The 19765-nt window shown below is 34.4% G+C and overlaps 1 protein-coding gene across 1 annotated transcript in view; it reads left to right on the top strand.

Annotated features, from left to right (window-relative positions):
- The window catches only part of udt (protein undicht), a 226866-nt gene that overhangs the window by 80355 nt on the left and 126746 nt on the right, over window positions 1–19765 (top strand). Inside the window, exons 8-9 of the mRNA XM_090411198.1 lie at window positions 254–470; window positions 3265–3329. Coding sequence (XP_090267324.1) covers window positions 254–470; window positions 3265–3329 — 282 coding nt within the window. The remainder of the gene's footprint in view (window positions 1–253; window positions 471–3264; window positions 3330–19765) is intronic.

Below are 19765 nucleotides of genomic sequence, written 5' to 3'. Positions count from 1 at the left end.
TGCAAATAAGGAGGGTGTGAACAAGGGAGTGAGAAGCAGGTTTTTTTGCATGCAGAGAGTTGTGAATGATTGGAATATCTTGCCTGGTATCTGCAGAGAATTCGAGTGTGTTTAAGGTGCGGTATCATCATACCTGTGTATGACAAAAAGACCTTGTAGATGAGTCTCTGACTCCATGGGGTCTTAGGGTAATAATAATATTGAAGTTACTTTCAGAATTTTAATTACTCTCATTTTTTTTTTTTTTTTTTAGTGAAAGCAGAATATGTCCCACCAAAATGCAAATTTCCAGATAATTTCACTGGAACTTGGATGAATACTGCTAATTTTGATGCTGATGTTTTTATAAATGCAACTCATATTGTGGAAAAGTGGAAGCCTGATCAGGGTAGAGAAAAAGAACAGGTGTATGTTTGCCAAGAACGTAGAGATTCCAGATTTGTCTTATCAAGAATGGGAATTAATGGATGGTAAGATTTTATCTTGCTTTTATAGAAATATCTGCAACTTTTGATTAATATTTCTCTTCTAATTAAAGAAAAGAAATTAATGTTTCAGTGCTAACTTAACCCAAGCTTATATCCCATCTAATCCTATAGCTGTATTTACATTAAGATTCTGCAACATCCTTAAGAATTTCAAATTCACCCACCTCTGTTCCCACATCAGTCTCTGCCACATATGTTATAGCAGCAATCACTTGGATGATATAGTCTTGCAAAGTGGTCACTCAGTAATTCACTATTTTATCTGCTTCTGTCACCTCGTATCAGCACTTAATAGGGTAATTCTTCCATAGTCCTTCTTCCTCTTACTTGCTATGTAACGAAAGAACCCCTTTAGGTTTCTTTGAATTTTTTTTTTAAATTTTTTATTCTTCACTGAAGATGGATTGAGACACACAAACCAAAATATTTGCAATTTAACAACTAATCCTATTAAAGTATGTTTACTGTGATTATGTATTTTTCTTTTATCACAATAGATTTCCCACTGTTGTCCTTCCATAAAGTGGCAATATAGATGTGGAGGTGCTTAGGATATTGGAAAATCCTAATGGAAATATGGCTACAGGATATCAGCCTCATTATATTATGAGAACATGCAAGGAAATTGACGACTCTTCTAAACAAATTGTTTAATTCCATATCTTAGCTCTGGGAAAGAGAACAAAATAGTTCTGTTGCATAAGCATCCCTAAGATCACAGTAGCAAACTACAGATGAATCCAGTATCTCTGGAAGCAGTTAAGTATTGAAAAAGGCAGAATTCAGTAATGCATATTGCATTTCTGGTACTCTGGTATCATATTTAGAATATAAAGAATCCCTAGATTATATAGAATAGAGTATAAATAATTCCTAGATGAGTCAGTGACTCCATAGGGTTTTAGGATAATAATAAAGAATATGATTGTTGGGGAGGGATATTATGATTTTGTGAAAGATAGAATCTTGCCTGAGTAATTTGCTCACTTTTTTTATAATAAAGTGATAACTGAATTGTATAAAGGAAATGAGTCCCACTCTAATATTGCTGGATTTGCAAAGGATTTGACAGAATACCTCATGGGATTCCATTAGATAAGAGGGCATTGCTGATTGACAGACATCAAAATAGTGGTGTATGGGGGGGGGGGGAATTTATGAGAAAGTAGGTGACTTGTGCCATTGCTACTTAATTTGTACATCAGTAATATAGGTAATGTTAAGGGGAAATATTCAGTTGTGTGCCAATAATGCAAAACTGGGGATGATAGTGGAGATGATACAGAGATCTTACAGGATGACTGAAATATGCTAGCAGCAGTATGGGCAAAGAATATCAGTTGCCAGTTTAATATGGCAAGGTGTAAGATCAGGGCCACCATAGATTGTTATTCAGCAAATTACCATCTTGTAATCTTCACTGTGTGTTCTGCTAGCTTTTCCTACCAACACAGGAGTGTCCTTGGATCCATTCTTTTGTTTGCCCTCTTCCTTCTATACATGTGACTTTTACTGACCTCATATCCAATTGATAGCTTTGTCTATAGTTCTGACCTATTTGTTCAATGGGATAACATCCTTCTCCAACCTGCAGGCTGTGGTTTGAAATTCTTTGTGGCATGCATGTTTGTGAATATTTGTTTGGTGATCGATGATATTCATCACTCAATGTGAGAAACAGGAATTTTGGATGATCACCCTCTTTGCATTCTTTTATGGGCATGGGATTGCCATTTAAAAAAGAGCCAATTGTGATAATTGTTAAAAAAAATTTGTGTGTACTTATACCAACTTATTAACATCAGACCTCCTTGGAGTTGGAGACTTATTGCAGAAGGTACATGCTATTGCACACAAAGTTCATCAAATTCTGCCTTAAATTCATTCAATAGGTCTATATTCAAAGCACACTCAGGTATTGCATTTCACTCTGCATGCAAAGAACCTGCTCCTCACTCCTTTGCTCACACTCTCCATATACAGTTTTCAGAGATAGCCTCTTGTTCTACTCCATTCTCCCATTCTATAAAAAATTTCTTCAAGGTTAATCTGGTAAGAACCTCTGACCAGCTTATATGTCTCAATCATATCCTCTCTCCTCCTGCTACTCACAAGGCTTTGCAAATTACATTACCTCGCTCTGTCTTCATACTCTGCATTCCAAAGACCAGCTGCTACCTTTCTCATCATGCAGGATTTCTATATTATATTTACTGATTATTGCTCTTCTAAATTTTATATTATTGGCAAACAGCTGGATATTTCCCTTTAAATCATTTCTTATATCATTCATGTAACAATTAAATAGCAGCAGCCCAACATAGCCCTCTGGTGTGCATCTCTAGTAACCTGCCTTCTCCTAGATTCAGTTTCCCTCATATATTACTTTTTGGTGTCTGTCCATCCACCCTGTTATCCATATCACCAATTTTATCCAACCCCATTTACTCTAGTTTGCATAAGAGTTCCATGTGATATCTCTGAAATCCCTTTGTAAAATTCAGGTAGTATCACTCTGTAGTCATAAATAAATTGGATTGTTACTCTGCAGTTCATTTACCTTAGAAATGAAATTTACAATGGAAAAGGAGAGAGAGAGAGAGAGAGAGTGTTAAATAATGAAAATTTTATCTATATTCACTGCTTTTATTAAATCACCTTATTTTCTTCTGAGCTTAAAAACCATAAGAACTGATTTTGATTTCTGTTATGAATTTGTGAAAATCATAAATAGTTTAGTAGTTTTTTCCTTTTTTTTTTTTTTTTAATATTTTAGTCAGAATGATTTTATGTGCTTTGATTTTGTCCATCGTCATCACAACATAATACGTTACAGAACAGGTAAGCTTGTCTTAATTTTCTTTTGGTTACTGTTAGTTAATTTTATTTATTTATTTTTTATTCAGTTTACTTAGAGAAGAGTAGCATTTTTGATAACAAAGCTGGTATGGTAGGAAGTCAATTGAATAAATTCATATGGAATAAGAAAGAAATTAGTCAGAACACTAAATTAGCTGTATACAAGACAGTGTTCAAACCAGTTTTAACTTATGGATCTGAGAGCTGGGTCAGAAGTAAAACACTTGACCAAAGAGACTGCAGAAAGATTAGAGGCGTGAACAGATGGCATCAATGGCAATATCATATTAAAAACGAGAATATTAGGAAAGAACTTGACTTTGTCAGCATCCAGGAATGGGTTAGCAGAGCTAATGTCAGGTGGTATGGTCACTTAAACAGAAAGATTAGCGAAACAAGTGTTCTCTGCCAAGTCGGCAGGAAAATGATCCAGATGAAGACCAAGATATAGGTGGATTGATACGGTACAAAGTGCCTTAGACGATAAAAATATAAGATCTGGTAATATTGGAACACTGTCTTGACAGTAACAGACTGATTTGGAGGAAAATTGTAGATAGGAAGTTAGTAATGATGTAAATTTTTCATGTAGTACTATCATATCCTGTACACCCCTTGAGGGTACATGTCAGGAATTTGATGAAAAAATAAAAAAATAAATAAATAAATCATTATTAGTATACTAAATAATTTTAAATAAATAAAAATAAATAAAAAGTTTTTTTTTTTCATGTGCATATTGTCTTTGTTTTCAGTCATTACCAATGCACTGTTGGCTGAAGATGTAGTTCACCCACTGATAGTCTTGAAAGTGATTGTCATTGGGGTTCTTCATGTTATTCCTACAAATCTGACATTTTCATTGAAAATTTCAAGCAATATGCCCAGCCCATGAGACTTCAGATGTTTCTTTCTTTCTGTAATGTCAGAGATTTTGGTATGGTTTCTTATATAAGTATTTTTTTTTATTGAATTTTGTGATAATACCAAGCATACTTCTTTCCATACTAAATTATGTTGTTCTTTTAATATCCATGTTTCACAGCCATAAGCTGATATGGTGGGATGTGCTGCTTAAAATTTTTCCTTCTTAGGCATAGTAGTAATTGGTTTTTGAATATAGACAGTAGTTTTCCAAATGATTTCCAGCCATGCATTGTTTTGTCTTTAGACTTATTTCATGATATTTTGATCCATTGATATTTATTAGGGGTGCTTAAGGGTCAAAGCTGTATAACTGAGAGGAGACCTCCACATAGCCTTTAAAGGAATGCGGAGAACCGACCAGGGCTTCTGAAATAATGTCCAATCCTCACCTTCTCGTGGTGCACCCTGTTGGGTATCTACTTTGATACTGAACGAACGAGGATGGGCTGGCAATTTGGGATTTAGCCGACCAAATTGTATTCTTATTGGTTAAACCAAAATAAAAAAAGATGGTACAACATGACAAAATTTCATGCCGACTGGGGCGTCGCCCGGTTAAACAAGGCCCCCGTTGTTTTTGCCAGGGAACCAGGGCGAACAGCGAAAAGTCAGCCACTGGAACAAATCTGAAAACAAACCCCAAATCAACATCACCAGAGTTAAAGATCGGTACTATCAATGTAAGAAGCCTGAATGGCAAAGAAATGGAGCTAGCTGAGGAATTAGATAAGTACCATATCGACATAATAGGGATGACTGAAACAAAACAGACTAAAACTGGCGAGATCTTTCTGAGCAATAAATACAAAATGTTATATTCAGGCAATGACAATCAAGGAAAAGAAGGAGTAGCCATAGTATTCAACACAAAATACGAGGCTAATCTTCTTGAATGGCAGTCAGTCTCAAGTAGAGTAATGTGGGCAAATATGAGAATGGGGAACTGGACAATGAGACTTATTTGTGCCTATGGTCCCACGGAAGGTTCTACTAAGGTAGAAGTGGAGGAATTTTTGAGGCTTTAGAAAAAGCAACTGACACAATGAAAAAGGAAAAGTTGGTCCTTGTTGGGGATCTGAATAGCAGAGTAGGAAATGATTGTGAGACATACAAAAATATTTTGGGAAAATTTGGAGAAAAGAGCAAAGCTAATAATAATGGCAAATATCTGTTGGATTTCTGCTCAGTACATGGACTGGTTATTACTAACACCATGTTCCAACATAAAAATGTGTACAAATTCACACGGAGAGAAGAGGCTAGGAATAAGAAAAGTCTCATTGACTATGTTATTGTTGATAGTGATGTTTTCTCCCTGGTGCAGAACACCAGAGTGTACAGAGGATTTGAAATTGGAAGTGATCACTATTTAGTCTTGAGCAGGATAAAATTGAATTTCATATTGAAAAGAATAACATGTAAGAAAGTTTTAAAGCGAATAAAAGTTGAGCAGCTCTCAGATGTGAACTGTAGATAGACTCAAATACAGAAAGATTATTGAAAAGAAAATGAAAGCGTTTGAGAACAGGAATCAAATCTTGGAGATTCAGTGGCAAACTCTGAAGAAAACATTGATTGATTCTGCCAGAGAGGCATGTGGTGAGGTTGTGTGCAAGGATAAAAAAATCAGAACTCCCTGGTGGACACAGGAAGTTAAAGAGGCAGTGAAGGAAAAGAAGAAAGCATATCAAAAGTTCCTGGCAAATAAGTCAGCTTGTGCTCTTAGAGAATATAGAGACAAATGCAAGAATGCTAACCACAGTGTGTAAAACTAGCTAAACAAAAGTCATGGGAAGACTTTGGCAAGAATATAGAAAATAAATATCAAGAAGGTGGCAAAATATTCTGGAGGTTGTTGAAGAAGCTTAGGAATAGAGGAAAGAGTGCTGTAAAAGGAGTTAGAGATGATAAAGGTGGTATGAAATCAGGAGAAAAAGATATCCTTGAAGTATGGAGTAATTACTTTGAAAAACTGCTAAATGAAACAAGCAGTGATGACAGCACAGTGATAAAAAAAACACTGACCAGGCATGCAGTCAGGAATATATATCCATACTTGAAGTAGAAAAAGCCATCAAAGGCTTAAAATGTGGAAAGGCAGCAGGAGTAGATGATATTCGACCAGAAATGCTGAAGTATGGTGGTATAAAAGTCTTACAGTGGCTGCACTGCATAGTTCAGAAAGCCTGGACAGAGGGACGAATTCCCGATGATTGGAGTAGAGCTCTCATATTACCCATATATAAAAAGGGAAATAAAACTGAATGTGAGAATTACAGAGGTATTTCCCTACTGAGTGTTCCTGGCAAGATCTATGCAAGTATGCTTGAGAAACAGTTGAGAAGAATTGTGGAAGAAAAGCTTGGTGAAAAACAAGCTGGATTCATGCCATATAGAGGCTGTCAGGATCAGATCTTCACTTTACTACAAATAGTCGAGAAAGCATGGGAATATAACAAAGATCTGTATTTAAGTTTTATCGATTTGGAAAAGTCATATGACAAGGTGCCAAGAGAGAAGCTATTCAATACGCTACAGTTATATGGTGTTAATGGGGCATTATATCAAGCAATACTTAGTCTTTATTTGAGTTGTAAGTCAGTTGTAAGTTGTAAGTCAGCAGTTAGAATTGAAGGAAGTACAGGAAGATGGTTTAATGTTAAATCTGGTGTGAGACAAGGATGTACATTATCCCCTCTGTTATTCATTATCTATAATTGAATAAATTCATATGGAATAAGAAAGAAATTAGTCGGAACACTAAATTAGCTGTATACAAGACAGTTTTCAAACCAGTTTTAACTTATGGATCTGAGAGCTGGGTCAGAAGCAAAACACTTGACCAAAGACTAGAGACCGCAGATATGAGAGTCCTGAGAAAGATTAGAGGCGTGAACAGATGGCATCAATGGCAATATCATATTAAAAATGAGGATATTCGGAAAGAACCTGACATTGTCAGCATCCAGGAATGCGTTAGCAGAGCTAATCTCAGGTGGTATGAGGAGAGGAAAGATTAGCAAAACAAGTGTTCTCTGCCAGGTTGGCAGGAAAACAATCCAGAGGAAGACCAAGATATAGGTGGATTGATACGGTACAAAGTGCCTTAGACGATAGAAATATAAGATCTGATAATGTTGAAGTCTTGACAAGTAACAGACTGATTTGGAGGAAAATTTTAGATAGGAAGTTAGTAATGATGCAATTTTTTTCATGTAGTAATGTCATATCCTGTACACCCCTTGAGGGTACATGGCAGGAATTTGATGATGATGATATTTATTACCCTAAATAGATGTAGCAATTCACTTGTTCAATTTCATCATTATTGATTTTTATTATTTCTGGTTGTACATAGCTATTGAACATCAATTGGATCCTCTTTAGGTTTTAAACTCAAAACTGCTAGCTGTTTGGAGTTTACGGATAGGAGTCTGTAGTTCATCAGGATGTGATGTAAAGATGACTGTCATGTGTAAAGTGTAAATGGCTTAAGTATATGTCTATCTTTAGATTTTTCTTTCTTCCCAATTAAAAAGTTTGAATATTACCTCTAAATATTCTCGTAGACAGGCTTATACGTTGGTTATGCATTACTAAATCAATTAAGGAATTGGCATATGAGAAGGTGCTAAGAAAGAAGCTATTCAATACGCTACAGTTATATGGTGTCAATGGGGCATTATGTCAATCAATACTTAGTCTTTATTTGAGTTGTAAGTCAGCAGTTTAGAATTGAAGGAAGCACAGGAAGATGGTTTAACCTTCCTACCGGCTAGGACGTCTATAAACGTCCAACTAAATCTGGATAAGATTCAGCCCACCTGTTTAAAGAACCTGGATAAGAAGTGCAATTTGACTGTCATGTCCATTAGAAGGTGTGATAAACCCTCACGCTGAAGAGAAAGGTTAATCGGATTATCTCCCATTCGTAGCTGCCTCTCAGTTGCCTATAACAAGAAACGGACTTTCTTGTTCCATGCTGGTGAACTGGATTTTAGTTATATATGATAGACTAAAAATAGAGAAATTATTTATATTTTTGTTTTCTCTTTTTATTGTACAATACAGTTTTAATTTCTGGACAAAATAAAGGTCTTGCATAATTTCTTCACTTAACCAATTTAATGTTTTATTTTTTTGCGCTAATTTCTTTCTAATGGCTAATAGACAAAAGATTTTTCTTTGTTCTCGAAGAAATTAATTCACGATAATTATTTGGAATATTCTTTTAAAAAAGAAAACCGGCTGCCGACGTTCCAGGTTATATTAATTTTATTTTTGTACAAAACCATCGAAATCGAATAATACTTAACAGATTTCCTTTAGGACACGCTTGAGCAACTTTGCTTTATAGAGAATAACATGAAATTCTTTAATCATATTACTAAATTTTTTCTTCATGTTGTATAGTAATCTGTACTTTCACTTTCTTGGTTTCCTTGTATAATTGGTCATTACAAAATGAAATTAACAGTTATGATTTAAATTTATATTTTCTGCATAATTCAGATATTTTATTCTCAAATTTTTAAAGTAAGCGATACATTTGCTTATTTTTATCATTCAAAATATGTATATCAAATGTGAAATTTCATTTCCATATTTTTACAATAGAATTGAACTTTATTTCGCCTCTGATAGTTTAAACCCTCCCCTCGTTGCATTACTATCACACACCCGAAAACTGTTATGAAATATAGGTACAGTTTTTATTTAATTCGTTATTTTTCTCTAGTAATTGTTCCACATAACTTTAAATTTTCGATACTGAAACTATGTGGTGATTATTATAAATTAGCAAATTATAAATCAGACAATATATATATTTCCTGATTATTATAAATCAGGAAATTATGTGATATTCGGATACAGGTGAAATTAATATTTAAAATCACTGTCATACTTCAAATGCAATATCAGAATAAAGAAAGTGAAAAACCCGAAGTTTCGAAATACATTTCGAAAGCCCGCTCTCGAAATGTATTGGTCTACAGACTGGATTCTGAACACGCCAATGCTTAGTGATGTTATGACTGAAAAACAATTCAGTCTCATCATGAAGTATTTGCATTTTCAGAATAATGAGGAATACGATCGGGCAACACATCTTTGCCCAGTCCTCAACAAAATTTATGATTTTCTGATGAAAATCCGTCAAAAATGTAGATCACTCTACATTCCTGAGAGAGACTTGAGTATCGATGAAAGCCTTATGCCATTCAAAGGTGGACTGAAATGTAAGCAGTATATTCCCAAAAAGAAAGCGAAGTATGGAGTAAATTTTTTTATGCTTTGCGAATCGGAAAGTGGATATCTTTGGGATTTCAAACCTTATACGGGAAAGCAAACTGTAATCGAGCACGATAAATATTCGGATCTCCCCTTGTCGATGCGTGCAGTAATACAGTTACTAGACCCTTTACTGCGGAAAGGTTACTGCATTATAATGGATAATTACTATATATGTGTCCTGAACTCGCTGATTTGCTTTTACAGCATCTTACAGATAGTTATGGTACTGTAAATGCAAAAAGGCGAGATATGCCTCCAGATCTGGCTTCAGGAAAGCTATCGAAGGGGGAAATCCGAACTTATCAGCGAGGGAAAGTCTTTGCACTACGTTGGAAAGACAAAACAGATGTTTTTCTGCTATCTTCCCTGCACAATCCATCAGCGGAATCCGTGGAGAAGCATGGTTTGAAGAAAGAAAAATCCATTGCTGTGTGTGCATACAACGACACTATGAGTTGAGTCGACAGGTGCGATCAGCAGCTATCATTCTACTCTGTAATGAGGAAACAGCATAAAAAATATTACAAAAAAGTGTTTGGACAAGTTATTTGAATTTTGAAGTGTTTGGATTTAGTTATTTGGAACAGTTTCCTCCTGTACAAGAAAAAATGTTTGTCTACCATAACATATCTAGAATACAGAATAGAAATTGCGAAAGCATTGCTGCATGCACATGCACCTTCTTCAGCAAGCAGAAAAACAGGAAATCCTGCCAGACATCTGAGGTTGAACGCTGCTAACTCCAACCATTATCCCGAAAATCTACCACCAACGGCTAATAAAAAAAAACCTCCACGCAAATATTATGTATGTAATAAAAAAAATATCAGAAAGGAAAAAACAAAAATCTGGTACCCTGAGTGTAAAACTGCTTTGTGTGTTTACCCTTGCTTCAAGGTGTTCCACGCTGTTCAAGAATTTTAAATTCTGAACAGTATGAAATAAAAAATGTTTGTTTTCAAGGTCATCAAAAGAGTCCTTTTCAGGACTACAAATATTGATAGAGGGATACCCGAATGCACTGTTTCTTTTTCATCTTGAAGGCTAATTTTTAAGTTCTTTTTATGACACAGAGAAACTGGAAGGAGTATTCCAAGTAAAGTATTTCATCAAAATAATAAAAAATAATGAAATAAAATCTACCCTATATATATATAAAATAAGCTTTTTTATGTCATGTTTATCGAAACGTTTTGAAACTCAGGGGCTATCCTGAGTGTCGAGTCTTCAAAATTCGAGTCATCAGAATTCAGGGGATGAACCCCCTTTCGAGTTATCACAATTGAAGGAGAACTGGTCTACCATACCGGAACACGGGGGGGCTGGGCATAGCCCCCCTAGTTAATAAATGAAATATATAAATAATAACGGGAACATTTTCACCTTGCCAACACTCAACATTGATGTGATATGGGTTCCAAATTTCTTGTTTCGGAGATATATATATATATTACAAAGTTTTGTAATAAAAATTTCTGCTACAATGAAGTTTGGCAAAATCAACAATATTATCATCATCATCATCATCAAATTCCTGCCATGTACCCTCAAGGGGTGTACAGGATATGACAGTACTACATGAAAAAATTACATCATTACTAACTTCCTATCTACAATTTTCCTCCAAATCAGTCTGTTACTTGTCAAGACTCCAACATTATCAGATCTTATATTTCTATCGTCTAAGGCACTTTGTACCGTATCAATCCACCTATATCTTGGTCTTCCTCTGGGTCGTTTTCCTGCCAAACTGGCAGAGAACACTTGTTTTGCTAATCTTTCCTCTCCCATTCTATTTAAGTGACCATACCATCTGAGATTAGCTCTGCTAACGCATTCCTGGATGCTGACAATGTCAAGTTCTTTCCTAATATCCTCATTTTTAATATGATATTGCCATTGATGCCATCTGTTCACGCCTCTAATCTTTCTCAGGACTCTCATATCTGCGGTCTCTAGTCTTTGGTCAAGTGTTTTACTTCTGACCCAGCTCTCAGATCCATAAGTTAAAATTGGTTTGAACACAGTCTTGTATACAGCTAATTTAGTGTTACGACTAATTTCTTTCTTATTCCATATGAATTTATTCAATTGACTTCCCACGATACCAGCTTTGCTGATTCTGTTGTCTATTTCTATATTTAGTTTACCATCTTCAGTAAAAATTGTGCCTAAGTAACTGAAATGTTTTACTTGTTCCACAGGTTCTCCATTCACAACACAGTTGACATTTTCAATGATTCTGCCTATTTTCATTGTCTTTGTCTTTTTATTGCTGACCTTCATACCATATCTATTACAACAGCTATTCAATTTAGTCAGAGAATCTTGCAGACTTGTAGCGGATTTATTTAGAAGTATAACATCATCCGCATAAAGCAAAGAGCTGACATTAACATCTCCAATTTTGATATCAGGTTTAATACCACATTCCTTCATAATGTGATCCATATAGATAATGAATAACAGAGGGGATAATGTACATCCTTGTCTCACACCAGATTTAACATTAAACCATCTTCCTGTACTTCCTTCAATTCTAACTGCTGACTCACAACTCAAATAAAGACTAAGTATTGCTTGATATAATGCCCCATTGACACCATATAACTGCAGCGTATTGAATAGCTTCTCTCTTGGCACCTTGTCATATGCCTTTTCCAAATCGACAAAACTTAAATACAGATCTTTGTTATATTCCCATGCTTTCTCGACTATTTGTCGTAAAGTGAAGATCTGATCCTGACAGCCTCTATTTGGCCTGAATCCAGCTTGTTCTTCACCACGCTTTTCTTCCACAATTCTTCTCAACCGTTTCTCAAGTATACTTGCATAGATCTTGCCAGGAACACTCAGTAGGGAAATACCTCTGTAATTCTCACATTCAGTTTTATTTCCCTTTTTATATATGGGTACTATGAGAGCTCTACTCCAATCATCGGGAATTCGTCCCTCTGTCCAGGCTTTCTGAACTATGCAGTGCAGCCACTGTAAGACTCTTATACCACCATACTTCAGCATTTCTGGTCGAATATCATCTATTACTGCTGCCTTTCCACATTTCAAGCCTTTGATGGCTTTTACTAACCTTCAAGTATGGATATGTATTCCTGACTGCATGCCTGGTCAGTGTTTTTTTATCACTGTGCTGTCATCACTGCTTGTTTCATTTAGCAGTTTTTCAAAGTAATTACTCCATACTTCAAGGATATCTTTTTCTCCTGTTTTCATTTCACCTTTATCATCTCTAATTCCTTTTACAGCACTCTTTCCTCCATTCCTAAGCTTCTTCAACAACCTCCAGAATATTTTGCCACCTTCTTGATATTTATTTTCTATATTCTTGCCAAAGTCCTCCCATGACTTTTGTTTAGTTAGTTTTACACACTGTTTAGCTTTCTTACATTTGTCTCTGTATTCTGTAAGAGTAAAAGCTGACTTATTTGCCAGGAACTTTTGATATGCTTTCTTCTTTTCCTTCACTGCCTCTTTAACTTCCTGTGTCCACCAGGGAGTTCTGATTTTTTTATCTTTGCACACAACCTCACCACATGCCTCTCTGGCAGAATCAATCAATGTTTCCTTCAGAGTTTGCCACTGAATCTCCAAGGTTTGATTCCTGTTCTCAAACTCTTTCATTTTCTTTTCAATAATATTTCTGTATTTTAGTCTACAGTTTACATCTGAGAGCTGCTCAACTTTTATTCGCTTTAAAACTTTCTTACATGTTATTCTTTTCAATATGAAATTCAATTTTATCCTGCTCAAGACTAAATAGTGATCACTTCCAATTTCAAATCCTCTGTACACTCTGGTGTCCTGCACCAGGGAAAAAACATCACTATCAACAATAACATAGTCAATGAGACTTTTCTTATTCCTAGCCTCTTCTCTCCATGTGAATTTGTGCACATTTTTATGTTGGAACATGGTGTTAGTAATAACCAGTCCATGTCCTGAGCAGAAATCCAACAGATATTTGCCATTATTATTAGCTTTGCTCTTTTCTCCAAATTTTCCCAAAATATTTTTGTATGTCTCACAATAATTTCCTACTCTACTATTTAGATCCCCAACAAGGACCAACTTTTCCTTTTTCATTGTGTCAGTTGCTTTTTCTAATGCCTCAAAAAATTCCTCCACTTCTACCTTAGTAGAACCTTCTGTGGGACCATAGGCACAAATAAGTCTCATTGTCCAGTTCCCCATTCTCATATTTGCCCACATTACTCTACTTGAGACTGACTGCCATTCAAGAAGATTATCCTCGTATTTTGTGTTGAATACTATGGCTACTCCTTCTTTTCCTTGATTGTTATTGCCTGAATATAACATTTTGTATTTATTGCTCAGAAAGATCTCACCAGTTTTGGTCTTTTTTGTTTCAGTCACCCCTATTATGTCGATCTGGTACTTATCTAATTCCTCAGCTAGCTCCATTTCTTTGCCATTCAGGCTTCTTACGTTGATAGTACCGATCTTTAACTCTGGTGATGTTGAGTTGGGGTTTGTTTTCAGATTTGTTCCAGTAGCTGACTTTTCGCTGTTCGCCCTGGTTCCCTGGCGAAAACAACGGGGGCCTTGTTTAACCGGGCGACGCCCCAGCCGGCATGAAATTTTGTCATGTTGTACCATCATTTTTTATTTTGGTCAACAATATTATTACCACCTTATTTCTGTTTCTCGTGTGGGAGAAAAACGGTAAAATGTCACTCTTATAATTATATGAGATGTTATAATGGCAAAAATAGTAAGAAAAAAGTCATTTGCAGTTTCTCTTCAAAACACAAAGAAAGAACATTGTAAATTCAGCCAGTGGAAAAGAAAATACTACATATTTTTCTCCTGTTATCTGATTTTTTTTTCTTATAGTTCAAAGAAGAAATCACTGCATATAACATGAAGTCTGCAGGAGGGAAAAAAATCTGGAAATTGGTTACATTATAACGAATAGAGAAATCATGTCAGAAAAATTATTCATGTATGATTCTAATCTCAGCAGACATAACATTTTCTTCTAGATTAGATATCTAAAGTAACTGTACCTTTGCAACTATTTTACACTAAAATGAATGGGTATGTTCCCCAAGTGATTTACGTTTGTAACAGCTGTCTTGTGAACGATTTATGAAATAAATTATCTGAAATATCCGCAGATTGCTTAGGTCTATATCCCCCCCCCCCAAAAAAAAAAGAAGATTATGAAACGCAGATGCACCTTTTCTTTGAAAATAATTCAAATCCTCTTTTTCAAGATAATTGTATGATTTAATTTCTAATTTTTGATAATAAAAGTGAAACTGATCATTATAAATTAAGCAATTATTTTGGCATAAATAATGTATAAGCATTTAAACGAAATATCAGTATTTCTGTTAGAATATAGGTAATCAACAATCGAAAAGGAAACAAGATATTCTTGACATATTCTGCACTACAGCCTGGGGCACTTTAGTGTTCTCCCCTTTCTTCTCAATAGCACTGAGAGTAATAAGCCTTCAACTTTTCCTCCAGCTAAGAGGATATTACCAAGTATTTAGAAGACGTAGATTATTTCAGAAATAGCTTCCAGCAGCAGAAGAAGTAATATTTAGATTTTTTTAAAAGAAAAACAAACACAAATAATACTACTGAACTTTCTTTTGTGTGGTATGCATATAAACAATTTTGCATGGTGAAAATATAGCATATTATTTCTAAAATTTCACATAATTTCAGCGGGCAGTAGAACAGCTGGTTTTAGATTGCAAATAAATAGAACAGAATTAGAAGTTTCACAATACAATCTGATTGCCGTATATCTTTTGTCAAAATGGTAAAATGAAGTAATTGATTTTGAATGCTGTCTAGAAAAGCTTTCAAACCTGTGAGTTCTAGGAGAGGATAAGGAGGGGGGGGAGCATTAGAAAATCTTCAAAATGAAAAACGATTTTGAATCATTCCGTATATGATATTTTTCACATTATATTTTCAACATATCTACGAGGATGTGCACTAGATATTATCGTAATATGCATAATACAAATAAATAAATAAATGACGAAGGCGAAGAATCACTGCTAAAATATCATTGGATATAAATTTTTGATACCAAAAAGACACACAATCGGAAACCGAGTAATGCAATGTAGCATTTTATCATTTTTTTTTTATTTTGTCTTTATGAATAACAAAAAATCGTTTCTAAAACTGAAATGTGATGATCCATGTAATGCTATTTCGCTAGAAACGAAAGAAAAAGGACATATTTATTTCAATAAATATTGTTTAAAAATATAAATATTTGACATAATATTTTCAAAGCAAACATTTGAAAATTCTGAAATTCGAAAAAAAATTATTCAATTATTATACGTAAAGTGAAAGATCAATCAGTGCAACTCTTCCGGTGCACTGATTTGTAGAATTACCAAGTATTTATAAGACGTAGATTATTTCAGAAATAGCTTCCAGCAGCAGAAGAAGTAATATTTAGATTTTTTTAAAAGTAAAACAAACACAAATAATACTACTGAACTTTCTTTTGTGTGGTATGCATATAAACAATTTTGCATGGTGAAAATATAGCATATTATTTCTAAAATTTCACATAATTTCAGCGGGCAGTAGAACAGCTGGTTTTAGATTGCAAATAAATAGAACAGATTTAGAAGCTTCACGATACAATCTGATTGCCGTATATCTTTTGTCAAAATGGTAAAATTAAGTAATTGATTTTGAATGCTGTCTAGAAAAGCTTTCAAACCTGTATAGAAATTTAGAGTAGTTATGAAATTCAGTTCCAGGAGAGAATAAGGAAGGGGGGGGGGGGAAGCATTAGAAAATCTTCAAAATGAGCAAAAATGTTGAATCATTCCGTATATGATATTTTTCACATTATATTTTCAACATATCTACGAGGTTATGCACTAGATATTATCGTAATATGCATAATACAAATAAATAAATAAATGACGAAGGGGAAGAATCACTGCTAAAATATCATTGGATATAAATTTTTGATACCAAAAAGACACAATCGGAAACCGAGTAAGGCAATTTAGCATTTAAAATTTTTTTTTTATTTTGTCTTTATGAATAACAAAAAATCGTTTCTAAATCTGAAATGTGATGATCCATATAATGCTATTTCGCTAGAAACGAAAGAAAAAGGACATATTTATTTCAATAAATATTATTTAAAAATATAAATATTTGACATAATATTTTCAAAGCAAACATTTGAAAATTTTAAAATTCGAAAAAAAATTATTCAATTATTATACGTAAAGTGAAAGAACAATCAGTGCATCTCTTCCGGTGCATTGATTTGTCGAATAAAATACACCAAATTCACTATCACTAAATAGATTCATTGCAAAAGCTGATCAGTGGGCATTTCAGGATAGATTTTTTTTTCGAATATGTGAAATTGGTTTCAATTTTTGGGAAGAGACACAATAAATCATTTTAGAGGCAAGAAAGGTCAAATAACTTAGGACAGTAAATGAAATATTAAGCAACACAATAGACGTAAAGACAGGGGGAGGGGACACAAAGGTCACTCAGCAACAGTTAATCCACTAATGCTATAGAATAGCCGTAACGAGATTAACGGGCGAGGAAGGTAATGGTATGATAAAAGGTAGAATGCCGACGAAGTTTTGATCCATGAAAAAAGCTAGGGAGTGTTGAATATTTCATCCACACCGGCCGGTTGGGAGGTTAATGTTAAATCTGGTGTGAGACAAGGATGTACATTATCCCCTCTGTTATTCATTATCAATGTGGATCACATTATGAAGGAAAGTGGTATTAAACATGATATCAGAATTGGAGATGTTAATGTCAGCTCTTTGCTTTATGCGGACGATGTTATACTTCTGAATAAATCTGCTACAAGTTTGCAAGCTTCCCTGACTAAATTGAATAACTGTTGTAATAGATATGGTATGAAGGTCTTCATTAAAAAGACAAAGACAATGAAAATAGGTAGAATTGTTGAAGATGTCAACTGTGTTGTGAACTGGGAACCTGTGGAACAAGTAAAACATTTCAGCTAATTAGGCACGATTTTTAGTGAAGATGGTAAATTAAATATGGAAATATACAACAGAATCAACAAAGCTGGTATGGTAGGAAGTCAATTAAATAAAATCATATAGAATAAGAGAGAAATTAGTCGGAACACTAAATTAGCTGTATACAAGACAGTGTTCAAACCAGTTTTAACTTATGGATCTGAGAGCTGGGTCAGAAGTAAAACACTTGACCAAAGACTAGAGACCGCAGATATGAGAGTCCTGAGAAAGATTAGAGGCGTGAACAGATGGCATCAATGGCAATATCATATTAAATTTGATTTTTTAACGATACTTCTGACATAATTATTAGAAATATATACACGTTCGTACAAGAATAATGTTTAATTTGCCAAATATTTCGGTCTGAATATTACAGACCATCTTCAGTGGCTACATAGGAATAGTTTTAAAAAACAAAGTGGAATGCGAACAATTGATCATTCATACATAGAACGTGCCGCGTGATGTCCTATCGCTAAATGACTGTATATCTGTATAGAAGAGTAAACATTTTTTAAAAAACATAATTAAAGATATTCATTCAGAAATTCATATAATGATCTTAAATAACATTATATTGATTTAAAAAAAAAAAAATTTAATGTGTTATCCTGATTAAACTTTCCCAAATTTTTGATATATACAGTCATTACGATTCAAGTTAGGATGTTGAAGTAAGGCCTCTACACTGTCTTTAAATAAACGTTGAAATTTGTAGCGACATCTGTGTAGGAGGAGAGTCTTGGACCAAAGGATGTTACGGTTTGTTTCTAATCCATGCTGAGCTCATCCAGATTTCTCAGGTTTGTTGTGTTGAATTGATGACTGATGTTCTTGAATTCTTTTTTCTATGGAATGTCCAGTTTGTCCAAAGTAAGAAAGATTACAATTACAAGGAACTTGATACACACCAGGTAGAGACAAGGTTGAGCATTTATCATTAGATGAAGGAAACTGGGTGGATAATTTGTTAATAGGTGTATAAATGGCTTTTAGATCATATTTCTTTAGAATTCTCGAAATTGGTTCTGAAATCCTGGAAATGTAAGGAATTGGAACTCGACGTATTGAATCTTGGTTGTTCTGTGTTGGTTTGTAAGAATCGAAAAGATGTTGTGTACTCTTTTCGGAGAAGCCATTTAGTTTCATGTGATGTTTGATAGTTGAAAGTTCCTTCTGTAATAAATGAGAAGTTGAATAGTTAATTTTGGCTCATTGGATTAAACATTTTGTGACTCCTGTTTTTGACAAGAGTGATGAGCAGATTCTTTGAGAATATAACGACCTGTGAAAGTTGGTTTTCTGTAAACTGTTGTTGTAAGAATACCAGAAGGTGAACGGATGAGAAGGACGTCTAAAAAGGATAACTTGTTGTCTTTTTCAATTTCCATGGTAAACTTTATACGAGGATGTAAGGAATTGATACTGCTTAAAAAGGAAGGTAAGGAGTCTCTGTCATGAGGCCATATAGCAAAGATGTCGTCTATATATCTAACCCAAAAGGATGTTTGAGGGAATATATTAAATATTAAACAGAATGGGCAAGGAAAGATTAACAAAACAAGTGTTCTCTGCAAGATTGGCAGGAAAACGACCCAGAGGAAGATCAAGATATAGGTGGATTGATACAGTACAATGTGCCTTAGACAATAGAAATATAAGATCTGATAATGATAATATTGGAGTCTTGACAATTAATAGACTGATTTGGAGGAAAATTGTAGATAGGAAGTTAGTTATGATGTAAATTTTTCATGTAGTTCTATCATATCCTGTACACTCCTTGAGGGTACATGTCAGGAATTTGATGATGATGGTTATGAGGCAGTGTGGTGTAACATGGAGGTGAGAGGAAGATGTATTTAGTTGGATGTTGCTATAGGTCTGGGAATGTGGAAGGTGGTGATGAAGAAATGTATAAACAACTTGTATTAGTGAACAAAGAAAGAGTAATTATTATGGGCGATTTTAATTATGGTAGTATAGATTGGAATGAAGAGATTGCATCTGGTAATAAGGAAAATGGAATTCTTGAGAGATAACTATCTCAGGCTGCATGTAAAGAAGGGCACATGAGGATCAAGAGTTCTAGATCTCATCATTTCATCAGAGGATGTAATTGTTAGAGGGGTT

This window comes from Typopeltis vanoorti, chromosome 21, assembly GCF_054136105.1.
Source record: "Typopeltis vanoorti isolate ZY-2024b chromosome 21, IOZ_Tvanoo_1.0, whole genome shotgun sequence".
NCBI classification, from domain to species: Eukaryota; Metazoa; Arthropoda; class Arachnida; order Uropygi; family Thelyphonidae; genus Typopeltis; species Typopeltis vanoorti.
The sequence above is the reverse complement of the archived record's forward strand: the minus strand, read 5'-3'. Positions and strand labels throughout refer to the sequence as shown.